This window comes from Eulemur rufifrons, chromosome 15 (genome assembly GCF_041146395.1).
Source record: "Eulemur rufifrons isolate Redbay chromosome 15, OSU_ERuf_1, whole genome shotgun sequence".
NCBI classification, from domain to species: Eukaryota; Metazoa; Chordata; class Mammalia; order Primates; family Lemuridae; genus Eulemur; species Eulemur rufifrons.
This window is the reverse complement of record NC_090997.1, coordinates 46,780,939-46,807,696: the sequence shown is the minus strand read 5'-3', so window position 1 is coordinate 46,807,696 and position 26,758 is coordinate 46,780,939. Positions and strand designations below refer to the sequence as shown.

The window sequence follows — 26,758 nt, the reverse complement described above, 5'->3', positions numbered from 1 at the left end:
TACATGTATGGTCTTTCTCGTATTCTTTCTTATGCAAAAGCTGGCATATCATGTACATTATACCTCGGAGATTACCTCGTTTAAGTACATAGACATCTCTAGGAATTGCTTTTTTTTTTTTTTTAAATACATTTGCAATTTCAAGTTCAGACTCCACAAAACATGAAACAGTGTTTCATTTCTCTGTTCTTTTTTTTTTTTTTTTTTAAACAAGGTCCCTGCTCTATTGCCCAGGCTGGAGTACAGTGGCATGATCATAGCTCACGGCAACCTTGAACTTCTGAGTTCAAGGGATACTCCCGCCTAAGCCTCCCAAAGATGTGGGATTACAAGCATGAGCCACTTCACCAGTCCTCTCTGTCCTCTTCAAAAATATATATTGATTCCTGGCCTGTGGCTCATGCCTGTAATCCTAGCACTTTTGAAGGCCCACGTGGGAAGATTGCTTGAGGCCAGGAGTTCTAGACCAGCCTGAGCAAAACAAGACCTGTCTATACAAAAAACAGAAAAATTATCTGGTTAGGGTGGCGCGCTTGTAGTCCCAGCTCCTTGGGAGGCTGAGGCAGGAGGATCACTTGAGTCCAGGATTTGGAGGTTGCAGGGAGCTATGATGATGCCACTGTACTCTAGCCTAAGCGACAGAGTGAAACCCTGTCTCGGAGAGAAAGAGAGAAGACTAAAATGGACAAACAAGAGGAAACAGGGATTAAGACAGGCAGAGTCTAGAAGTACCAAGGAAGGGTGGCTCTTTGTTTTACGTCCCCACAAATAAATGGCGCTGGCCATGCTCCTGAAGCCAGACATACCAGTACCCTCTTCCCACAGGTTCTGTAAGACAATTCAGGTATTCTACCCTCTAAAAAGCTCTCCTCTCTCCTGCCGCACTAGGTAGACTAGGATCTCCCCGAAGCTCCCACACCGAGTTTCCCCTTCATCCAGGAAAGCTCTGAGGGCAGGGAACAAGTTTATTCATCATAATCGAGCCCAGCACTATGTCTAGCACGCAGCCTACATTCAGGAATAAAGGACTAAATAAAGGAATAAAGGACTAAACAAACGACAGACTTCTCAGAGCCTACTTTCCCTTTCATTAACGAGCTTCTCGTAGACCCCGCCCCTACCTCAGTGAAGCCCCGCCCCGTCGCCTCGCTGCCACCTGACACCCCGCCCCTTCGACTTCAGACCTGCAGGAGACTACGGAAGTTTGGCGCCAACTGTGTTATTTTTTTTTTCCCTTCCAAAGGCGGGAACTAGTTACCAGCGCCAATACGTGCGTTGCGTCTGATCTCATTGGTCATAGGCGCTCAGTCCCGCCTCCGCGTCCTGACTGAGCTCTGGTATTGGTGGAGATGCTAGGGAGACCTCTGTGTCGAGAGAGGAGCCCGGGCTGTCCTGGGCCCTGCAGGGCGGGTAAGTTGCTGTGGGGGCCAAGTCCCCGCAGGGCTGCTAGGGAAAAGGTTGCATGGCGTGGTAGCCCCCCAGGCTAAGGCCAGCGGCGCCCGGGAAGCCAGAGAGTGAGAGGAAATCCGTTTAGAGCGGCCAGGTCGGCGGGGGAAGGGCCGTGACTGACGTACGGGGAGCCGCAGGTAGCCTCGTTCTCGCCGCCTCGGTGCAGCGTCGGGGCTTGCAGCCGGTGTCCCTCTGTGGTTCCTCGAGAGGGTCCAGGCGGGGCCTGGGGGCGAACGTACCTAGAAATTGCCCTTCCGACCGCTCGTCCTGCCCCTGCCCCCCAAGCCCAATCTCGCCTTGGAATATATTCTCAAATGCTTTTGGTTGCGGTTCAGTGGACAAATGGGTTTCCCTGAGTATCAGGTGATGATTGATGTTGGTTGTTTCCGAAGGTGTTATGCCTGAGAAGTTGTATATCTTCATCTCTACAGCGTCTAGAGCCATCCCTGACACATAGTAGGCCCTAGCTCAGACGTGGATGTAGAATTCTCAGAATCTCATGATTTGTGCTTCAGGGATCAAGTTGTCTTTGATTCTTTGACTCTTCCCTGGTCTTTTCTGTTCTCCACAGCTCCAGCACCCAGCCTTCGCCTCTCCTCAAGGCCCTTCCCCTATCTCCCTCTGCGCCTCTTTGATTGGAGGAGGACAGAGGCTTTAAGGGCAAGAATCCTCTCATCTCCCCCTACCCCCAATTAGCTTCTAGTGTTTCCTGCCGTTTTATAAGAGATGGTCCCCTTTCAAAAAAATATTTATACTCTAATGGATATTCTTGGTTTTGGTCTTCTGGCTTTAGAGACAGACCTGGGGATCTAATCCTAGCTCTGGCATTTACCAGCTGTTTGTCTAGGGTAAATTTCTTAATCATCTGTATCTGTTTATTCATCTGTAAAATGGGAAAAAGAATAGTATAGACATCATAGGACTTTGGGGAGGATTTAAAGTAAATGAATAATGTACTTAGAGCATTTAGATCAGTCCTTGACACATAGTTAGTGTGCAATATATGGTACCTTTTGTTAGTTTTTGCCCCTCACATCTTCTGGGATGTTGCTGTATTAGTTTGCTTTTCCCATGAGCCCCAAAATACAGACTCTCTTTCTCCCCTGCCTTTTTCTTGTTTTTCTTTACAAATGCTTGTTTCTTTCTTTCAATTTAAAAAAAATAAGTTTCCTTCAGACTGCTTTTTAAGACATTGTCCTATCATAAAAGGCTAGTGATCCTTCTTTCATCTACTTTGCTTTCACATCTGAATCCATTACAATTGTTCTGAAAAAGATTGTGTATAAGTGAGCCTGCAACTCCTTTAAATCATTATGGCTCTCAAAAAATTTTGCCTCTATACTTTTTACAGGTGCATCTCTCCTATCAGTAACAATTCTCATTAGATATTGAGATCCTCAAATGGGGGAAGGTGAGAGCAAGTGTGAAAAAGTTCCTCTTCCCAAGAGATTGTGACACATTCTTCCTCCTCCTTTGCCTCCTCCCTTTCTTTCCAGGCGAGTTATTGTCCTTTGTATTTGCAAGAGTGTAATCTCAACTATCACCAAGATGATAATGAGTCCCAAATCATAATACCTACCACATCTTCTGTGTGACATACTATTTCCAGCTCTCTGTTAGACATTTTCATCTGATTGTCCTACAGATAACTAAGCATGTTTTCTTTGGTTCTCCATTGCAATTGAAAGCGTGACTATCCACCTTATTGTCTAAGCTAGAAAATTCAGAGTTGGGAATTTCATTAATTTAACAGATACTCTTTTATAACGTACCAACCTGGCAGGCCCTGTGCTGAGAGTTGGGGATACAGTGAGAGCTGGGGAACAGAACAGAGATGGTCCTGGTCTTCATGGAGCTTATAGTCCAGTGGGTGAGATGAACATTTCTCCAAGAATCCCACAAAAATGTAATCATAAACTGTGAGAAGAGGTTATGTTGGGAAAGAATCTATGACAGAGGGCCTGACCTAGTGGGGAGAGAGAGTGGCCAGGGGAGGCTTAAAATTACTTAAGCCAAAATACCAAAGAAGAGTTAAGTGAAGGTAGAGAGGCATTGAGGAAAGAGCACTCCCTGCAGTAGCGCCATGGTGGGACGGAACAAATAGCAGATTCAGGAGCTAAAAGAAAGCCAGTATGATCAGAGCAAAGACTGCTGGGGAGTGGGGGAGAGTGATGCAAATGGACACTGATAGGGTGGGCAGAGACTAGGTCGTGCAGGCTTTGTACACAGAATTGTGACAGAATTTGTCTTTTACCCTAAGATCAGCAAGGAATCACTGAAGGGTTTTTAAGCAGAGGAAGGAACATAATCAGATTTGCATTTTGAAAAGACAACTTAGGCTGTGGTGTGAAGAACAATTTGAAATGGGGAAGACTGGACATTTGAGTATACTTTCCATTGAATTTTGTTGATCTACCACAGAAACCTCTCAGATCTGTTCCTTATCTTTATTTCCACTACTAATAACTTAGCATGAAAGCTCATTGTTTTCTCCTCTGTTTTAAAAGCCTATTCCATCTCCCTTGCCATTAATATTTTCCATTCTCTTGTTTTAAATTTCTGAAATGCAGATTTGATTATGATATTTCTCTGCTTTAAAAACCTTCAGTGGTTTCCCCCATTCCCTACTAGATGAAGTCCAAGGATCTTTTTTGTATAATACATCTTCTGACTTTTTCTTTTCTTTTTTTTTTTTGAGACAGAGTCTTGCTCTGTTACCCAGGCTAGAATGCCGTGGTGTCAGCCTAGCTCACAGCAACTTCAAAGTCCTGGGCTTAAGCAATCCTTCTGCCTCAGCCTCCTGAGTAGCTGGGACTACAGGCATGTGCCACCGTGCCCAGCTAATTTTTCTATATATATTTTTAGTTGTCCATATAATTTCTTTCTATTTTTAATAGAAATGGGGTCTCACTCTTGCTCAGGCTGGTCTTGAACAACTGATCTCGAGCGATCCTCCAGCCTCAGCCTCCCAGAGTGCTAGGATTACAGGTGTGAGCCACCGCGCCCGGCCTCTTCTGACTTTTTAAAACATCATTTCTCACATTCTAATTTTGCCTTCAACACATTCTAGTCTTCACACCTGGACTTGCTTGTAAACTCATAGGTCGATGTGGTGGGAAACAGATGTGGGGAGATGGTTTCAGGAAGTATGTTTGCAAATAGGATCTCAATTTAATTGAAACTTGGGAGTTTGGAAACTTTGGGATAGTGAATAACAGGGCTAGAAAGGGAAGCACCCATGTATATCAGGGTAAGGAGTTTGTTCTTTATTCACCAGACATTGGGAAGTAATGGAAAGTTTTTGAGTAGAAAGTGGTGTGAGCAGGATTGTTACAGAAGAACTAACCCAATAGTTGTATGTAGCATGTATTTGGAGTAGGGAGATAATTAGGTAGCTGTGGTGGGAGCCTGAAACAAATTGAAATGGCAAGAATGGGGGTAAATGGGAGAAACATTTTGGAGGTAGCATCAGTAGTCTATTAGGGTATGTTAGTGCTACTTCAAGAAATAGAGGTGGCAGGAGTTGAGTGGTGTTGATGGAAAGATGATTTCCTTTTGTTTTGGACTTGGTGAGTTTGTACATACAGGAATGTGTTCATTACCTTCAGCATCTTTTTTTTTTTTTTTTTTTTTTTTTTTGAGACAGAGTCTCACTCTGTTGCCCAGGCTAGAGTGAGTGCCGTGGCGTCAGCCTAGCTCACAGCAACCTCAAACTCCTGAGCTCAAGCGATCCTCCTGTCTCAGCCTCCCGAGTAGCTGGGACTACAGGCATGCACCACCATGCCCGGCTAATTTTTTCTATATATATTTTTTAGCTGTCCATATAATTTCTTTCTATTTTTAGTAGAGATGGGGTCTCGCTCTTGCTCAGGCTGGTCTCGAACTTCTGAGCTCAAACGATCCGCCCACCTCGGCCTCCCAGAGTGCTAGGATTACAGGCGTGAGCCACCGCGCCTGGCCACCTTCAGCATCTTGTTGCTAACAGTTTGTTTGTATTTTAGTACAAGCAGTTCCTAATTTTCAAGTACTTTGAGGAGGCAGCAGGGGAGTCTATATGATCTATTACCCCTACATTTTATGGTAGTACTTGCTCTTTATCCCTTACCCTCTTGTTTTCGCCCATCAACCATTTATTTTTTATTTTAAACTTTCTTAAGAGATAGAGTCTTGCTGTCTCCCTGGCTGGTGTGCAGTGGTGCGATCATGGTTCACTGCAGCCTCGAACTCCTGGGCTCAAGTGGTCCTCCTTCCTCAGCCTCCCAAGTAGCTAAGACTGCAGGTGTACGCCACCAAGCCTGGATAACTTTTAAAATTGTTTTTGTAGGGATGGGGTCTTGCTATGTTTCTCAAGCTGGTCTCCACCTCCTGGCCTCAAGCAGTCCTCCCGCCTCAGCCTTCCCAAATGCTGGGATTATAGGTGTGAGCCAGTGTGCCCGGCCACCATCAACTATTTAACCCAAAGAGATAATTTGTGCTTGTGCAGTTGTAGAAAATAAGATATTGATGTCCAGGAGTTCATAACCTTAGGAAAGTATTCAAGTACATTTTTGTAACTGCCCAGTAGGTATTATAGCTAGTTATATGTTACTAAAGTTGCAATAAGCCCAGCTCTGTGAAGTCCTTTAGATGTGAGTTTTTCATGGTAAATGAGACTAGTTTTTGGGTGAGGGCCAGTGGGATCCTCTTGGTAGTGAACTATGAGCTTCACTTAATGAACTTAGACATGTACTTTGGCTGGTTGAGTCTTTTTTGGTCTGGTTTCCTTGTTTATTCAGCAAACATTTATTTTAATATATGTGTATTAAGTACTGGGAATATAGAGATTTATAAAACTTGATCCCTGCCTTCAAATTGCTCATGGTCTAACTGCTATCCAATAGAGTATCTTCTAGCCACATATGACTATTTAACTTCAAATTAATTAAAATTAAAAATCAGTTCATCAGTGTGGTAGGCTAAATAATGGCCCCCCCAAGAATGCCCATATCCTAATACCTACTACCTGTGAATATCTTACCTTACATGGCAACAGGGACCTTGCAAATGTGATTAAGTTAAGGATTTTGAAATGGTGGAGTATCTTGGATTATGCAGGTGGTCCCAGTGAACTCCCAAGCGTCCTTATAGGAGGGAAGCAGAAGGGCAAAGGTTAAAAAAGTCAACGTGATGACAGAAGCACACACAGAGAGAGAGAAACAAACATGACTATGGAAAGATAGGTCAGAGAGGAAAGAAGATGGTGTGCCGTTGGCTTTGAAGGTAGAGGAAGGAGCCACCAGCCAAAAAATGTAGGCAGCTTCTAGAAGCTGGAAAAGACAAAGGACAGATTCTCCTCTATAACTCTCAGAAAGAGTACAGCTCTCCCAACGTCTTGATTTTAGACCAGTGAGACTCCTGATGTCCAGAACTGTAAGATAATAAATTCGTGTTTCAGCCACTAAGTTTATGGTAATTTGTTAGAGCAGCAATAGGAAACTAATAGATGCAGTCTCACTATGCATACTTCATGTATCAATAGCTGCATGTGATGCTAGCAGCTACCATATTGGACAGATGAACATTTTAATCATTATATAAAGTTTTATTGGACAGCACTGGTCTAAAACTAGTTCTCAAAGCATCATCTGAGAACTTGTTAGAAATACAAATTCTTAAGCCTCACCCTAGACCTACTGAATCAGAAATGGGAATGGGCCATATCGGTCTTACTACGTTTTAACTTCTCCAAGTGTTCCTAATGCATGCTAAAAGCTAAGAACAACTGGTTTAAAAAGCAAGTGATTGCAATAGAGGTTGCTAACTGCAGTGATATGTGTTCAGTGCGTTGATAGAAAAAGAGAATGAGGATTACTCTGTAGAAAAGGATCGCCAGGTGTGATGGTTCACTCCTGTAATTCTAGTACTCTGGGAGGCTGAGGTGGGAGGATTGCTTGAGGTCAGGAGTTTGAGACCAGCCTGAGCAAGAGTGAGACCCCATCTCGACTAAAAATAGAAAACGTAGCTGGGCACAGTGGTGCACACTTGCAGTCCCAGCTACTTGGGAAGCCGAGGCAAGAGGTTTATTTCAGCCCAGGAGTTTGAAGTTGTGGTGAGGTATACCATTGCACACTAGCTGGGGCGACAGCAAAATTCTGTCCCCCATCTCCAAAAAAGAAAAAAGTCTTCTCTTTTATGGTTGCTGGATTTGGGAAGGGGATGAGCATACTAGGAGGAAACAGAATGAACAAAGCAAGATATTGTGGAATTGAAGTACATGGTATATTTTAGGAACTGTAAGTGCAGACATTCCTGCTCCCCTGTGATGTATGCATTCTTGAGAACCTTAAGTTTTGGCAAAACACGGTTTATGGAAAAATGCAGGTGGAGCACAAACAGGATCAATGATAATTTTCATTAAAGTATTGGTACTATTAAAAAGATGTTAAATTTCTGATAAATAATAAGTGTAGGTCTTTCCGACAAGAAAAGAAAAGATGAAGGTAACTTGATGGAAGGAGGATTAAGGAAAAATTGAGGGACATAATGCATCAGAGGTTGTAGGTGTAGAGGCAGTGGCAGGTTTATGTGAAATACTGTGGTGACAGATCGGACGGTTGTGGCTCATTGCCTTAAAATTGTGTGTTTTTGTTTTTTGCACAAAGATTGAGGGAAACCATGCTTAAGCCCTTGTAAGAAAAGCCTGTGTCTTTATTGAGAAAAGAGAAAGAAAGGAGAGTGGTTGGCATCTATGTTAAGGGCACCACATGCAGAATTAAATTCTTTCAGAGTTTGCTACATTCAGCTTTGGTGCTTTGCATTTAGCTGCTATTAATTAATGGTAGAAAATTTTAATATCCTGGGAATAATCCTGTATGGACCAACATAATTTCTGACATCATTTACTGACATCATTTCCCTGTTTCTCAATAATGTATGAGCTAATTTGCATTGTGTAAACATGTGCTCTTGTGGAACAGAATCTATTGTGTGGTTTAGTGGAGTAGGTGAGGGGAGGAGCAGTGTGAGACAGAAAAGTAGATAGATAGGCATTTCTGGAAAGTCCTTGAGTTCTGTTCTAGGGAAGCTTAACTCAATTACGTTTTGTTTTTACCTTCAGGGGAGTGAAACACAGGCTAGATATAAACAGGATTAATTTTGCCTTCAGTGTGGAAAATAAGAGGAAAAAGATTTTGATAGTATGGAAACTAGAAGACTTTTATAATAATTTGAGTAATAATTGCATCTGAAACCACAATAATAATTGTGAGTGGGAAGGGAGACATTAAATTTGAGAGACATTTAAAAATAAAATCACTAAGAATTTGTGACTACTTGAAGTGAAAGTGGAGTCAAAGATAGTGGAAACTTCTAGCTTGAGAGTGAATTGAGGCAAGAGAAGATAATCCAGCCATTCACCTTATTTGCCTTCTTCCATTATAATTCCTCCTATAGACATTCTTTAAATTCTTACTGTCCTCATCCATGTGGTCTCTTAGAGTAGCCTCCCTCCCAGTTTCTTTTCCAACACATTTGTCTTCTCAGTTCATTCCACATACTCACCTTCCTATTTCATTTCTTAATATTGATGTTTCGGACTCAGAAACATTCAGTGCTCCTATTCTCTGAAAGATCAAGCCCAGATTCCTTGGCTTGACATTTAGTTATCTTTTGTCTGACTCTAATGAAATTTGACAGTCATATTTTCTAATCCTGTTCTATCCAAGGCCCATTCCAAGCTGCTTTATTTACATTTCTTCATATATACCTTAATGAAGCTTTCCTCTAAAGATTTTACTAATGGTATTCTTTTTTGGAATCTGTACACATTCCCACAGATATCCCCCACTCCTCCATAGACATGCAAGTCCTATCTCTACAAAGCAAGGTGTATGCTTTCATTCTCCATACATCTTTGCCAACATTTGGGAGTGGATAGTGGGCACATGAGGAGGGTTTCTAGGGTCCTGTAATGATCTGTTTCTTAATCTGAGTGGTAGTTAAGTGGATGTGTTCAGTTTGTGAAAAATCATGCTCCTATATAGTTATGATTTGTGTTCTTTTCTGTATTTATGTTTGTCTTAGGCTGTTCAGGCTGCTGTAACAAAGTGCCATAAGGCTGAGGGGGTGGCCCATGTCTGTGTTCCCAGCACTTTGGGAGGCTGAGGTGGGACGATTGCTTGAGGCTAGGAGTGCAAGAGCAGCCTGTGCAACATAGCAAAACCTTGTCTCTGTAAAAGAAAAAAAAAAAATTAGCCGAGCACTGTGGCACACACCTGTAATCTCAGCTACTGGGGTGGCTGAGGCAGGAGGATTGCTTGAGGCTGGACGGTCAAGGTTGCACTGAGCTACATTAGTGCCAATGCAGCCCAGCCTGGGTGACAGAGCAAGACCCTGTCTCAAAGAAAACCCCCAAAACCCCTAAGTTCCATAAACCAAGTGGCTTTGTTTGCTTGTTTGTTTGAGACAGTGTCTCGCTCTGTTGTTCTGGCTAGAGTGCCATGGCATCAGCCTAGCTCACAGCAACCTCAAACTCCTGGGCTCAAGCGATCCTCCTGCCTCAGCCTCCCGAGTAGCTGGAACTACAGGTGCATGCCACCACACCCAGCTTATTTTTTCTGTTTTTAGTAGAGACTCTTGCTCAGGCTGGTCTCAAACTCCTAACCTCAAGCAATCCTTCTGCCTTAGCCTCCCAGAGTGCTAGGATTACAGGCATGAGCCACACTGCCTATGATGTTCTTTTTTTTTTTTTTTTTGAGACAGAGTCTCACTCTGTTGCCCAGGCTAGAGTGAGTGCCGTGGCGTCAGCCTAGCTCACAGCAACCTCAAACTCCTGAGCTCAAGTGATCCTCCTGTCTCAGCCTCCCGAGTAGCTGGGACTACAGGCATGCGCCACCATGCCCGGCTAATTTTTTTCTATATATATATTTTTTTAGCTGTCCATATAATTTCTTTCTATTTTTAGTAGAGATGGGGTCTCGCTCTTGCTCAGGCTGGTTTCGAACTCCTGAGGTCAAACGATCCGCCCACCTCGGCCTCCCAGAGTGCTAGGATTACAGGCGTGAGCCACCGCGCCCGGCCCTATGATGTTCTTAAAATGATGAAATCACCTAAGGATGCATTTCTCAGAACATATCTGCATTGTTAAGTGACAAATGACCATACTTCAATAAAAAGTTTGGTCATTCCTCATCAAAACAAAAAAATGTCCAGATTCTCCTAGACCCTTTGCACTTCAATTTGAATTTTATGGTTAGCTTGTTAAGTTTGTTTGTAATGACATTGAATTTATAGGTAAATTTGGGAGAGAATTGCCAGCTTTGCTGTTGAGTCTTCCCATATATGATTGAGATATTTTGTCATTTATTTAGATCAATGGTCAACTGCCTGTTTTTGTATATAAAGTTTTGTTGGGGCACAGCCACACCTATTTGTTTACATATCGTCTGTGGTTGCTTCTGAGCTACAGTGGCATAGTTAAGTGGTTGTGACAGACCAAAAGGTCTGCATGCCACCTATCTGGCCCTTTAAGAAGAGGTTTTCAGATCCCTGATTTAGGTTTTTTATTATTTTTTCCATAAAAGTCTTGCACATCTTGTATTAGATTAATTCCTGTCTACCTTATGGTTTTGTTGTTATAAATAATATCTTTTCATCAGTTATATTTTAAAATTGTTTGCTGGTACAGAGGAAAGCTGATGCTTTTGTGTATTAATCTTATATTTGGCAACTTTGCCAAACACCAGTTGCAATAAAATATAGATTTTCTACATAGGTGATCATGGTATGAATAATGTCAGCTTTGTTTTTTTCTTTCTAGTTCTTTTCATTTTCTTCCTTTTTATTTTATTGTTTTGTTTTTCTCAAATAGAAGCATATTTGTCTCTAAAGGAAATGCTTCTATGGTTTCACCAGGGTTTTTTTTTTTTTTCCTCGTTTATTTTTTTTTAGAGACATGGTCTAGAGACTCTGTCACCCAGGCTGGAGTGCAGTGGTGTGATCTCCTTGAACTCTCCTTGAACTTGCAACCTTGAACTCCTGGGCTCAAGCAATCCTCCCGCCTCAGCTTTCTGAGTACCTAGGACTATAGAGTACAGGCACAAGCTGCCCCACCTGGCTAAGTTTTTAACTTATTATAAAGACCAGGTCTCTGGGTCTCTGTATGTTGCCTAGGCTAGTCACAAAGATTCATTATTAACTAAAGTATATGGTTTATTCAGATTTCCTTTTTTTTTTTTTTTCCTTAAGTGACAGGGTCTCATTGTGATGCCCAGGCTGGAGTAGAGTGGCATGATCATAGCTCACTGCAACTTCAAACTCCTGGGCTCAGCCGATCCTCCTGACTCAGCCTCCTGAGTAGCTAGGACTACAGGCGTGCACCATCATGCTGGCTAATTTAAAAATTTTTTTGTGGAGATGCGGTCTCACTATATTGCCCAGGCTGGTGTCACCCTCCTGGCCTCAAGCAGTCCTCCTGCCTCAGCTTCCCAAAGTGCTGGGTTTATAGGCATGAGCCACCACACCTGGCTCTTAGTTTTTACCCCACGTGCATCCTTTTTCTGTTACAGTACATCATTTTACATTTAGTTGTCATGTCTTCTTAGGCTCCTCTTTTTTTTTTTTTTTTTAAGTATATTCCTCAGTCCTTGCTCACAGTAGGACTTAGGCTCCTCTTGACTGTGACATTGTCTCACTTTTCTTGTTTTTGATGTGCTTGACAGTTTTGAGGAGTACTGATAAAGTATATTATAGGATACCCCTCTATTAGAATTTGTCTGTTGTTTTTCTCATGATTAGGTTGGGATTATAGGTTTTGGGGAAGAAGATCATAGAGGTAAAATGCCATTTTCATCACATCATGTTACGAGTACATACTATCAACATAACTTATGACTGTTAACGTTGACCTTGATCAGCTGGCTGAAGTAGTGTTTGTCAGGTTTCTTTACCATGAAGTTATTCTTTTTCTCCCTTGCCATACTGTGTACCCTTTGGAAGGAAGTCACCATGCCCAGCCCACACTTAAGGAGTGAGGTTTTGTTCTTTCTCCTTTAGGGTGGACTATCTACGTAATTTATTTGGAATTCTTCTGCAGGGAGAATTTGTCTCTTCTCATTTGCTAATTTACTTATATCAGTATGGATTTATATATATTTTTTTATTTTATACTTTGCATTATAATCAAGTACTACTTTACAACCTAATACTACTTTTCTTGCTCAAATTGTTCTAGATTTAGCCATTGGGAACTCTTCCAGTTGGTTCCTGTGCCCCTTTGACATATGCCCGTCAATTTTTTTTTTGAGCACGCACTTTCTGGCATGATAAGATGCCCCATGCTTATCTTGTGTATTTCTGCCCATTTTTAGAATCAGCTATTTCTCCAAGGAACCTGGTTCATTTTAATGGAGAACAATATTAGACATCAAGATCTGGGTACTAGGTGTGCTTGTTGCTACTGGGGTATCATTTCTTTTACGTCTTTTGAGGTAAAGAAATACATGTGTATATACTAGCCCATATATTAATATATACTCATCTACAAAAATTTCTGTATCTAATTATCTGTATCTATAGTAAGTTAATCATGTGATTCTTACAGATGTCTTCAACTCTAATTCCTTACCTCATGGATCATTCTAGCCTGTTCTCTTGCTTTTCTATAACCTCCCACTTCAATAGTAAGAAATCTGGCTCCCACCATCTACCACCTATTTATTTCAATTGTTCAGTTCCAAGATCCATTTATATCAGTATCAGAATTACTAATCCATAAGTCTGTGGGAAGCAATTTTAATATCAGACCACCCTCGAATTTTTGGGATAAATCTCACTTGTTCATAGTGTTTTTTTATTTAATATCTTGCTGGATTCAGTTGGCTGATTTCTTTTCTTTTTTTTTCTTTTTTTTTGGTTATTTCTTCCCATGTTCATAAGAAGGATTGGCTTGTAGTTTTTCTGTGTTGTTATTTTTCTATTTTGTCCTATCCTTGACCTGTTTTGATGGTAAGGCTGTACTAACCTCAAAAAATTACTTTCCTGTTAGCAAACAACTTTTTTCTGTTGTCTGGAGTAGATTAACATTTATCTGTTCTTTGAAGATATGGTAGAATTCACCAACTGTCTGCACATAGTGGGTTTTTTTTCCTGGAGACAGGTTCTTGCTCTATTGCCTGGATTAGAGTGCAGTAGCATCATGATAGCTCACACTAATGGGTTCAAGTGATCCTCTTGGCTCAGTCAGCCTCCTGAGTAGCTGGGACGACAGGAACATGTCACTAGAAAAGGCTAATTTTTCTATTTTTAGTAGAGATGGGGGTCTCACTCTTGCTTAGGCTGGTCTCGAACTCCTGAGCTCACGTAATCCTCTTGCCTCGGCCTTCCAGAGTGCTAGGACTACAGGTCTGAGCCACTACACCCACCCCATTTTATAGTTTTGACTTTTGCCTGGAAAAAAAAATGTTTTTAAGCTAGTCAAATTTAGCAGTGGGGGGGTTGTATACCAACTTTAGTGACACTAATATTAGTAAGTTCTGATAAACCACTACCATCGTACCAGCCAGATATTTTGTTATATCTTGAGTCTGCTTTTAAGGATGGTAGAGAGTGAAACTTATTCAGTGTGTCCAAATTTGAAAGTTGCCTTTTAACTTGAAGCTAGGTTTTATTTTCTGAATTGTGAGGTTGATTTTAACAGTGGAAAATTTTTATATATAATACCTTAGGTGTCAACTATCAAAAGGAAATAGGATCATGGCAGCAGATGATGACAATGGTGATGGAACAAGTCTTTTTGATGTCTTTTCTGGTAAGAGCTACTTTTAATTGTCTTTCCAAATTTATTTTTTAAATTATAAAATCATTTACTTATTCTCATTGGAAAAACTGTCACCAACTTTTGTTTTCATATATAAGTGAATTAATACCATAAAATGCCTGGCACATAGGAGTGCTTAGTAAATGTGAACTTTCTTATTGTATGCTTTCAAGCCTCTAAAATGTAATCAAATTAGCAGCTTTGCCAATATGAATGTTAATGATTTTTCTTTTCTTTTCCTTTCTTTTTTGAGACAGAGTCTCACTCTGTTGCCCTGGCTACAGTGCAGTGGCGTCATCATAGCTTACTGCAGCCTCAAACTCCTGGGCTCAAACGATTCTCCTGCCTCCCAAGTAGCTGGGACTACAAGCACATGCTATCACACCCGGCTAATTTTTTCTATTTTTAGTAGAGACAGGGTCTCACTCTTGCTCAGGCTGGTCTTCAACTCCTGAGCTCAAGCAATCCTCCTGCCTCAGCCTCCCGAGTAGTTGGGACTACAAGTATGCACCACCATTCTCGGCTAAGTTTCGTTTTTTTGAGATGGAGTCTTGTTATGTTGCCTAGGCTGGTCTCGAACTCCTGGCCTCAAGCAATCCTCCGTCCTCAAGCTCTTGAGTAGTTGGAATTACAGGCATGTTGTTATTTTTAATTTTAGCAGGTATTTAACTTAGCTGAGCTTGCACTTCTGTCTTTCCTGTAATAGATAGCAACTGAAATCTCTGTTCAAATATTTTAGGTTTAGCTGGCTTTTTGGAGTTCTGCCCTTTTTGGGGAATCACCCAGAGATTTGAGGAGCATTTGAGGAATCCTCTGTATGGATTCCTGGATTTTCCCTCTCACTTTCTAGTTGCTGTTATCACCCCAAAGTCTTTTCTCTGACTCTTTAAGCTATTAGGACTAGAAGTTTCTATCTGAGTTGTCAGTGCCCAGCGTGGCTCCAGTTAGGGCCTGTCCTTCAACAAAAAGCAGTAATAAAAGGGGAACGGGGAACTCATGCAATGCTGTCTTCATTCAGGTATTGTCTCCCCTCCAGTTTTTGCCACCTTTGGGTTGCTCTCTATCTCTTCAGATAGCTGTGAATATTTTGTTTAGTGTTTATAGTTGTTATCTGCAGGATGCTTGGTCTGATAGAAACTACTGTTATTACTAGAATTGGAAGCTTCTCACTAGTTTTTTTTTGAGACAGTCTCACTCTGTTGCCCGGGCTAGAGTACCATGGCATCAGCCTAGCTCACAGCAACCTCAAACTCCTGGGCTTAAGCAATCCTCCTGACTGACTTGGCCTCCTGAATAGCTGGGACTACAGGCATGTGCCACCATGCCCAGCTAATCACTAGTATATTTTTCTTTTTTTTTTTTAAAGGAGGGGACTGAGCCTGATGAGGCTGCAGGGCCGCAAGGCCCCGCCCTCCCCCACTAGTATATTTTTGAAAGCAAATTTTTAAGTCTAAATCTGAGGTAGTCAAGGCATAAATCTATGTGCCAAAATCTTCCTGTTTATAAATATGTAGAAAAACTTGCCTCTTTTTTGGAGCAAAACTAATGAAGTATTTTCCTGGTCCTTCAGAGTAGGAATGGAAAAAACCTCAGTTTATAAAGTCAGTTTTAACTAGTCTTTGCTTTTCTTACAGCTTCCCCTCTTAAAAATAGTGATGAAGGTTCACTGGACATCTATGCTGGATTGGACAGTGCTGTTTCTGGTATGTAAATTCCATAAAATAGTTTCATTTTGTTTGGTTAGTGTGTTGTGTTTGTTTTGTTGTTACCAATTCCTGGTATTTGCCCATTCTTAGAAATGATTATACTCGGATAATTATTTTCTTGCTCAAAGCTTGATCAGTAAAACACATTAGGTCAGGTGCATTGGCTCACGTCTGTAATCCTAGCACTTTTGGTCGTCGAAGCAGAGGATCACTTGAGGCCAGTAGTTTAAGACCAACCCAGGCAACATAGTGAGACCCCATCTCTAAAAAAGTATTTAAAAATTAGCCGGGCATTGTGGTGCATACCTATAGAACTAGCTATTAAGGAGGCTGAGGAGGTGAGAGGATCACTTGAGCCTTGGAGTTCAAGGTTGCAGTGAGCTGTGATTGTGCCATTGCTTTCCAGCCTGGGTGATAGAGTGAGACCTTGCATCTAAAAAAATGTATAAATTAGCACAGACATTTTTTATTCATCTAGGTCTCAGATCTAATTGGACCTAGTGGAAAAATATTTTCTACTAATTAAATGCAACCAGTGCTGGTGTCTGTGTGTATATTTCTACTCATACTATTGTGTGTTACATGATATTAGAACATTTGAAAAGTGTAGTTATTATGAATATTTTGTTAAGAGTGATATGCGGAGAGTCTAATGACCTATCCAAATTAAAAATCTTGGCTGGGCATAGTGGTTCATGCCTGTAATCCCAGCACTTTGGGAGGCTGAGGCAGGAGGATCGCTTGGGGCCAGGAATTCAAGACCAGCCTGGGCAATGTAGTGAAACCCTGTCTCCACAAAAAATAAAATTGGCTGGGTGTGGTGGCACCTGCGCCTGTAGCCCCAACTACTCAGGAGGTTGAGGCAGGAGAATCACTTGAGCCTAGAAGTTTGAGGCTGCAGTGAGATAATGATCATACCACTGCCCTCTAGCCTGGATGACAGAGGAGTGAGAACTGAATGTCTCAAAAAAAGGAAACAAAACAAATTAGAAACCTTTTCCATAATCAAATCTCTCAAAGTTTTGAACAGATATGATCCTCACACCTGATTTGTTGACATAATCATTTTAGGTAAACTGGTATTCTAGTCATTCCAGTCATCTGTGAAATCAGTGTAAAGTTCGAATGTAGGAGAAATGAAATGTAGTAGAGAAATATATAAGCCTTTGAAATAGACATAACATCGAAAAGTCTAACAAATATTGTAATGTAAGGCTTTTTTATTTGTTTATTTTTAGATTGTTGTTCCAAATCCTCTGTACCATCAAGAAGTTGTTTAGATTTATATGAAGAAATCCTGACTGAAGAAGGAACTGCAAAGGAGGCAACATATAATGACGTATGGGTTGCCACAGTTAATAAGGACAGTTACTTACTCTTTTGTAGCTCCGAAAGAGCACTCAGCAGCTTACTATTACATATTCTGTGTTTAGGAACCAGGTCTTAGACTAAAAGAATATTTAAGTCTGTTTCTGCCTTCAGATCTGCTTTTTAAAGGAATGTTTTCTGAATACTTGTCTAATTTTAGTTACAACTTTGCTTGACTAAATTTAAGTGTCTGATTGTATGATACCTCAACAGGCAATCAGTGTGTTAAAACATTTTAATCTTTTCATGATTTGTACTAAGTTATGTTGTATATTGCATGGAATGTCCTGAGACTTAACATTTCTTTCTACTGTATTTGCATTTTAAGGTTTGGAGTTTAAAAAATCAGTAATCTCACCAAATACCTATTAGAAATAGACTTCATCTACACTTCTCAGTGGATTGATTTGCAAATTTTTCAATATTTTGAAATGTCACTTAAGCTAAGATAATAATTTAAAATGATCCTTAAATTAGGCCTTTTATATTTAACAGTTGCAGGCAGAATATGGAAAATGTCAGTTGCAAATGAAAGAGCTGATGAAAAAATTTAAGGAAATACAGACACAGGTAGGATTATAATGAATATTTTATTTTTGCCTTCGAAAATTTTGAAATCAATACTTAAAAATTTTTTTGGTTATAAATAGAAACTAAAATGCTAAAGTGTTGGCAGTTTATAAAGGTGCTTTTAGTATTAAATGAAATAGCAAATCTGGCAAATATGGATTATTTCTTGAGTCGGTGAAATTGATATAGGAAAAGTGCTTATTTGTTAAATGACATTGACATAAAAGATCTGTTAGACTTAGATCAATTAATAGTTAAGTAATACGGCCAGGTGCAGTGGCTCACGCCTGTAATCCCAGCACTCTGGGAGGCTGAGGCGGGAGGATTACTTGAGGTCAGGAGTTCAAGACCAGCCTGAGCAAGAGTGAGACCCCGTCTCTGCTGAAAAATAGAAATAAACTAGCTGGACAACTAAAAATATATAGAAAAAGTTAGCCGGGCACAGTGGTGCATGCCTGTAGTCCCAGATACTCGGGAGGCTGAGGCAGGAGGATTGCTTGAGCCCAGGAGTTTGAGGTTGCCGTGAGCTAGGCTGACGCCATGGCACTCTAGCCTGGGCAACAGAGTGAGACTCTGCCTAAAAAAAAAAAAATATATATATATACATATACATATATATATATATATATAATTAAGTAATAGAAAATTTTAGACATAATGACAGATGGTTTAAAAGAGAATGGCTTTGAGAAACAGATTTATTAGAAATGCTTTTGGAGACAAGTGGTATTCCCCCCAAAATGGTGAAAAATAATAATTCACAATTTTGACAGAATGACCCTTTTTGTGATTGTGCTGCAAAAATTAGAAATGTAATGTCCGGCCGGGTGCGGTGGCTCACGCCTGTAATCCTAGCACTCTGGGAGGCCAAGGCGGGTGGATCGCTCAAGGTCAGGAGTTCGAGACCAGCCTGAGCAAGAGTGAGACCCTGTCTCTACTAAAAATAGAAAGAAATTATCTGGCCAACTAAAAATATATATAGAAAAAATTAGCCGGGCATGGTGGCACATGCCTGTAGTCCCAGCTACTCGGAAGGCTGAGGCAGTAGGATCGCTTGGGCCCGGAAGTTTGAGGTTGCTGTGAGCTACCTCAAACTTCCGGCTGACGCCATGGCACTCACTCTAGCAAGGGCAACAAATTGAGACTTTGTCTCAAAAAAAAAAAAAAAAAAAGAAATGTCATGTCCTATTCTGATTTTTTTTTTTTTAGTAAAATTATTCCTCTTCCTTTCCCCTGATAAAACCAGTCAACTCTAGATTCTTTCTTTGTTTATCTGAGAACCAATACATTGTTGCAAGTTTAAACTAAGTTGTTAAAGTTAATAGAATTTTTATCATTTTTATTTTCAACTTTCAAGATAATGACTCAGGCAGACCTATTTTTTCCCCCTGCTGTTTACTGATTTTTCATTTTCATCCCTGTTTTAAGAAGTTTCATTTTAAGTGGGTATTTAGGAAAAGCTCAGTATGTTTTTCCTCTGCTCTCACACAACAGTCATCAACACAGACTTTCTGTGACCAAATGTGTGTGTTTGGGGGTGTGGTTTTTCTCTACTACCAATCAAGCAGTCAGTTCTGCAGCAGATACCAATGTCTTCCAATTCAATTCCAGCAATATTTACCTGGAGATAATGTCAGATCCCACAGGGTGAGGGCTCGGTCTCTGAAATTGTTACCCCCTCCTTTCCCTTCAGACACTAGTCCCAAGTCTGGGCCTCTAGAACTTCTGATCTTCCTGTTTCAACTTGGGGTTCCCACAATCCTTTCTTTGGGTTCGATTACTTTGCTAGAGTGGCTTACATAACTCTGGGAAACAGTTACCTATGTTTAGCAGTTTATTATAAAGTATATTACAAAGGATACAAATGAAGAGATGCATAGGATGAGGTATCCGGGAAGAGGCATGGAACGTCCATGCTTTCCCTAGGTACCCCACCCTCCAGGAACCTCCACATGATCAGCTATTTGGAAGCTCTCTGAACCCAGTTATCTTGGGTTTTTAAGGAACAACTTTTGTCGAAATGTGATTGGCCTCCAGGGTATGGGGTGGGATCCTCTCTGGAATGAGGGTCTACAATCAGAAAGGAGAGGGGAAGATTAGAGTCCTGCCTTGGGGCAGGTGAAAGGAGGGTAGGAGAAGGTCAGAGAGAGTGTTTCCTGAGGCCTGCTCCTGAGTCCTAAAGCACCCAATATTATAACAAAAGACTATAACAAAGGGTATGGGAGTTACAGGCCAGGAACTGTGGACGAAAACCTACATATACATATTTATTTCATAATTCTATAGTGGGCTTTTTCCAGTGCTAGTTATCTCCTCTGAATCTCAGCTTCCCCATCTATATAATGGGGATAATAGTACTTCTCATAGGGCTTTTTTAAGAGTTACGTTAAGATTAATTGTGTGATGCCTGGCATGTAGTTAGCATTCAACAATTATTAGCTAACATAAGTAGTAGTGTTAATAATCCTGTGGCTAGGTACTTTATTAATACATGTTATGGTGTTTTAGAATTTCAGCTTAAAAAATGAAAACCAGTCTCTTAAGAAGAATATTTCAGCACTTATCAAAACTGCCAGAGTGGAAATAAACCGCAAGGATGAAGAAATAAATAATCTTCACCAAAGGTATAACTGAGGGGTGTAGATGTTATAAATTACCTTCACCAAAGGTATTACTGAGGGGTGTTGATATGTAGAATATTTTTAACTTTGGATAGATGCTTGTATTTTATTAAATATTTAAGGTTTTAATGTGAGTAGTGACTAATATTCCAATGGTATATTATCATAATGATATATTTATGATTATCAATAGTACATGGCTACATACGTCTCCGAATATATTCAGTTTCCTAAAAGACTGCTATCTTTCTCTGGTACTCTTTGCCCTGAAGATGATGGTTTATATGTCATGGGTTCTCCTAGGTCCCCACCAAATTACTAAAATATCAAAAGGGAATCTGTGCTCACATCCCCTGTTAATAAGCAGCCCTTAAACTATCTCTCAATTATTTATTCCTTTTCCCTCTCACGTAGATTTTCTCCATTAATTTCTCTTTTCTTTTTTTTTTTTTTTTTTAGCAGGGGGTGATACTCTGTTCCAGAAAATTTCACTTCTCTCTTCATAGCCAAACTACTGAAAAAGTTGTCTAAACTTGGTATTTCATTTTCTCTCTTTCTACTCGCTCTTGAACCCAATCTAGTCTGACTTCTGTCTCCATTGGTCTGCCAAAATGGGTGTCATTTTGGTCAACAGTAACTGCCACTAATTCCATCAAATAGTTTTGACTTCCCATTTAACTTGGCTTTGCATATTGTTTGACACAGTTGACTCTCCCTTCTTTTTCTTTTTTTTTTTTGAGACAGAGTCTCACTCTGTTGCCCAGGCTAGAGTGCCATGGCATCAGCCTAGCTCACAGCAACCTCCAACTCCTGGGCTCAGGCGATCCTCCTGCCTCAGCCTCCTGAGTATCTGGGACTACAAGCGTGTGCCACCATGCCTGGCTAAATTTTTCTGTATATATTTTTAGTTGTCCATATAATTTCTTTCTATTTTTAGTAGAGACGGGGTCTCACTCTTGCTCAGGCTGGTCTCGAACTCCTGAGCTCAAACGATCTGCCAGCCTCGGCCTCCCAGAGTGCTAGGATTACAGGCATGAGCCACCGCGCCCGGCCAACTCTCCCTTCTTGAAATAGTCTCTACCCTTGGCTTTCTGTGATGTAATGATTCTTAGTTTTCTTCCTAACTTGATTTATTCTTCTGTACTTGGCTGTTGTAAGTTGGAGTTCCTGAAAGCTCAAACCTGTGTCCTTTCCTTTCTCTATCAGTATTTTCTTATGAGGTTATCTCATCCCTGCTAAGTCAGTTCCATTTATATGTAAATAACTGCTTCACATATCTACATGGATGTCTTTAAAGGTTTTTCAAATTTACCTTATCCAAAAGTGAATTTATTGTCAAATGTCTTATACTGTTCCCTATTTCAGTGGATTATCCCATCATTTATTCAATTAGTGCAAGCAAGAGATCTAGGAGTAGGGACCATTTGATTTATTTTCCAAACCAGGATACTTTTGAGAGCAGAAGGGGGTGCTTTTGAGAGTAGAATGCTTGGGAAGCCTGGACTCATAATCACCCTGCATAGGAGTTGCCATTAATGTTTAACTCTTGATCATTCCTCAGATCCAATTCATTGCCATGTCCTATTGATTTTTATATCTTTATGATCTTTCAAATCATTTACTTCTCTTCATTTCTGCTGTCGTTGCTGTCCATCTACTCTCATCTAAACTGGTAGTAGTCTTTATGCTGGTATCTTTACATCTACTCTTGCTCTCTCTGGCCTGTGGTTTGTCTCTTGTCAGTATTACAGCCATAGGACTCTTTCTGAAGCACAAGTCTGGACATCTTGCTATCATAAAAATCACCCCATCCCACCCCCTTGATTAAAACACATCAATGGCTTCTCACTGTTCTTAGATCAGAAACCTTAACTTGGCACACAAGGCCCTTGACAGTATAGTCCCAAACTACTTTTCAAGTCTGCTGTCAGTGCTTACTTTGCCCAAGGTGTCACAGCTGTGCCATAGCTCTAGCATTGTTTTGGTTCCTTGAAAATACCATGAACTCTGCCTTTGCGTGGGTTGTTTCCACTGCCTGGAATCTTCTCCTTCACCTGCTAAATACCTACTTATCCTTAGGCCTCAACTTACATCATTAGATTGTTTGGTATGGTTATACATTATCTATAAAATGTTCTGTCCAATATTTACACTTCTTTTATGAGCTTCTATAACTAGTATTCTAATTGTATATGTTTATCATTTGGCTGAAACTTAAAGTTTAATAAATAAAAAAATTGAAATATTAATATAAAATGAAAATATACAGAAAATTGAAGAGTATAAATTCTGGAAAATGTTTAATGTGAAGTTATATTTTAAAATAAAACTTTTGGCGACAGCATTCTAGCCTGGGCAACAGAACAATACCCTGTCTCAGAAAAAAGAAACAGGGTGTCACTTTGTTGCCTGGGGTAGAGTGCTGTGGGTGTCATCCTAGCTCACTGCAGAATCAAACTTCTGAGCTAAAGTGATCCTCCTGCCTCAGCCTCAGAATAGCTGGGACTATAGTAGGTGTGAACCACCATGCCCGGCTACCTTTTTTATTTTTTGTAGAGACGGGATGTTGCTATTGCCCAGGCTAGTCTCAAACTCCTGGCCTCCCAAAAAGCCAGGCCTGAGCCACTGCGGCCAGCCCAAATTTCCCCCTTTTATAAGGATACCAGTCATATTGGATTAGGGGACACCTTAATGACTTCACTTTAACTTGATTACCTGTGTAAAGACCCTGTCTTCAATAAGACCATATTCTGAAGTACAGTGGGTTAGGACTTTAGATTATGAATTTGTTTGGGGGGAAAACAATTTAAACCATAACAGGATCCATATAAGGTCCATACTTTGTTTTAAGTTGTATGTCTCCTAAGTCCTCTTTTGTTTTATAACAGTATCCCCTTATTTCTGAGTTTTTAAGGTTTTGGGTTTTTCTATACCTTTAATACTGATTAGGAATAGATTTATGAAAATTCAGGGAATTTACGAAAGTTAAGGAAGATGAACTTACTACAAAAACTAAAAATTATTACAAAAAACTGTCTGCATTTTATTGCTAGGAAAACTACAGGTTTTTTTTTAAACACTAATATAAAACTTTAAGACTTAAGCTTTTAAAGTTTTTTCATTTTTTAGGACAAGGTCTTGCTCTATTGCCCATGCTAGACAGCAGTGGTGTGATCAGAGCTCACTGCAACCTCCAACTCCTGGACTCAAGCAGTCCTCCTGTCTCGGCCTCCCTCCTGAGTAGCTAGGGCTATAGGCGAGTGCCACCTTGCCCGGGTCTCGCTATATTGCTCAGGCTGGTCTCTAACTCCTGGCTCAAGCAATTCTCCCACCTCAGCTTCCAAAAGTACTTGGATTATAGGTGTGAACCATTGAGCCTGGCTGGCTTTTAAATTTTTAAACAGTAAATACATACTACTATCCTAGGAAAGAATCACAACTCCATATTCCTTTTTATTTTTGCACAGTATATAACACTTTAAGATGGCCATTGGTCCTTTGGCTTACTATGGAATTGTATGTGAAACAGAAAAATAGGATAGGGAATTATGTAGAGTTCTATTTTGATCATGTCTGTTGTCTAGCAAGGTTTCACTGTTTCTTCTGTTTCAGTTGGGCTATGGTGAATGAGGGAAAGAAAGTAATATCACTTGTTCTAAAAGCAATGAATGTGTATTTAGATTGGGTGTTGTGCACCTGTGATGAAGTAAGTCTAAAAGTACTGGCAAGTACCGGAATAGATCTGAAAGTCCTCAAAACGTCCTTTGGGTACAGCAAGTGAAAGAGAGTTCCTTATTTTGAAAACCAGCTCATTTAGTTGGAAGCTAGTAAATTCTTAGTCACAAATTACACATGTGAATAAAATTTGGAATAATATTAAGTATGAATTAACTTTGTTTTTGTTGTTAATTTCTATTTCTCAATAGATTGTCTGAGTTTCCACGTTTTCGAAATAACCATAAAACTGTAAGGATATCAGATACAGTTAAAACAAAAGATATTAAGTCTAGATCTCCTCATTTGGATGATTATTCAAAGACTGATTACAGAGTTAAAAGTGATGTTTCTAAAGATGTACATCACAGCACTTCACTGCCAAACCAGGAAAAGGAAGGAAAATCACATTCTGAAAAAAAGAGCACTTCACATTTGTCTACATCTCATGAGAAACACTGCACCAATGGCGTTTGGTCACGTTGCCATTATCAGGTTGGTGAGGGTAGCCCAAATGAGGATAATAGAAGAGGGAGAAAAGATATTAGACATAGCCAGTATAGCAGAGGAACTGACAGAGTACGGAAAGACTTAAGTATTAGTTGTAGTGATGGTGAACCAAGGAACATCGAGGCTTGTCAAAGGCTGCAAGGACGTCCTGAGAAATATGGTAAAGGTGAACCAAAGACTGAAAGCAAAAATTCAAAGTTTAAAAGTAACACAGATTCTGATTATAAAGGTGAACATTCTTCTTGGGAAAAAGAGACCCCTAGAGAAAGGACACACATTCGAGTAGAATCTCAAAGCGACAAAAACTTAGAAAGACAAAGTGAAAGATCACAAACTATAAATAGAAAAGAACTTAAATCACAAGATAAAGAAGAAAGAAAAATTGATCAAAAACCTAAGTCAGTAGTAAAGGACCAGGATCATTGGAGAAGAACTGAACGAGCATCACTTCCTCATTTTAAGAATGAAATAACAAAATCTTCTCATAATTCAAGTAAATACCATCTCGAAGAGAGAAGAGGAAGGGAAGATGGTAAAAGAGATCGAGGTATAAACAATCATAGTTTTCAAGATGGAAGATGTTCATCTTCTCTTTCAAGCAGTAGAAGTCACAAACACATTGAGTCCAAGGAAGCTGATGCTATTCACCAATGGGAAAATACACCTTTAAAAGCAGAAAGGCATAGAACTGAAGATAAGAGGAAAAAAGAACGAGAAAGCAAAGAAGAAAATAGGCACATTAGGAATGAAAAAAGAACACCTGCAGAACATTTGCAGAAGACTAATAAAGAAACTAAGAAATCCACTACTGATTTAAAAAGACAGAATGAGCCAAAAACTGATAGAAGTGAAGTCTCTAATGAAATTTCTGAAGGAACAGATAATAAAGGGCTTGCGATGAAAGCTGACAGCGGACCAAATGAAACAAAAAACAAAGACTTAAAGTTGAGTTTTATGGAAAAATTGAACTTAACTCTTTCTCCTGCTAAAAAGCAGCCTGTTTCTCAGGATAGTAAGCATAAAATAACTGACACTTCCAAGTTTAGTGGCGTATGTGATTTGGAGTCTACAGTGCAAATTAAAACAGTGACATGTGTTCCCTCTGTCAGTGAACATATGGGGGAAACCAAATCAAAGTTACTGGAACCAAAGATTGATCTTCCCGTGGTATCTGAACCCAGGGTCAGTATCCCAAAAAGCAAAATGGAAGAAAATAGTTTGTTAGTTAAATCTGTTGAGAATAGTATGCAGTGTGAGGTTCCCATTTGTGGTACAGAGACTTCCTTCTCAACACCTGTGGAAATAGAACAAACAGAGTCCTTGTTTTCATCATCAACAGAAACAGAAGAAATCATTAGTAGTGCAAGGGCAGCAGCTCCTATGGTAATGGATATATTACAAACAGATGTTTCTCAAAACTTTGGGTTAGCATTTGATACTGAAAAACGTGATTTAAATTCTTGTGGTATTTCTGATGGTATGGAAATGAAGGTGACCCTTTCAACAAAAGTGGCTGAAACCAGTGAAAGTATCTTGCAGCCTTCAATTGAAGAAGCTGACATTTTGCCAATAATCCTTTCAGAAGATGATAACCCCAAATTTGAGCCTTCTCTTATAGATACACCACTGGTTGAGAGTAAGTCTTGCCATTTGGAACCTTGCTTACCTAAAGAGACTCTAGAATCTTCACTTCAGCAGACTGAGTTAATGGACCACAGAATGGAAATTGCTGAAACAAACTCCGTATATCATGATGATGATAACTCAGTTTTGAGCATTGACTTTAATCACCTGAGACCTATTCCAGAAGCTATCAGTCCTTTGAATAGTCCAGTGAGACCTGTAGCAAAAGTTCTTAGAATGGAAAGCCCATCTCAAGTTCCATTAAATAATAACAGTCATAAAGGTAATAGTTTATATTATCTTTTATAACTTTTCTTTTTGTGAGAATGTAAGATATATAAGCTAGATAAACTGGTGCTTTTTCTTTTTTGATAACATAAAAAATATTCAGACCCTGTTAACTA

At 40.0% G+C, this 26,758-nt stretch overlaps 1 protein-coding gene across 1 annotated transcript in view; it reads left to right on the top strand.

The window, feature by feature from the left end:
- Positions 1-1,388: 1,388 nt before the first annotated feature.
- CASP8AP2 (caspase 8 associated protein 2) overlaps positions 1,389-26,758 on the top strand; it is a 31,262-nt gene continuing 5,892 nt past the window's right edge. The window contains exons 1-7 of the mRNA XM_069487803.1: positions 1,389-1,410; positions 14,151-14,233; positions 15,877-15,945; positions 17,187-17,287; positions 17,812-17,886; positions 20,395-20,510; positions 24,434-26,637. Coding sequence (XP_069343904.1) covers positions 14,179-14,233; positions 15,877-15,945; positions 17,187-17,287; positions 17,812-17,886; positions 20,395-20,510; positions 24,434-26,637 — 2,620 coding nt within the window. The 5' untranslated portion in view covers positions 1,389-1,410; positions 14,151-14,178. The remainder of the gene's footprint in view (positions 1,411-14,150; positions 14,234-15,876; positions 15,946-17,186; positions 17,288-17,811; positions 17,887-20,394; positions 20,511-24,433; positions 26,638-26,758) is intronic.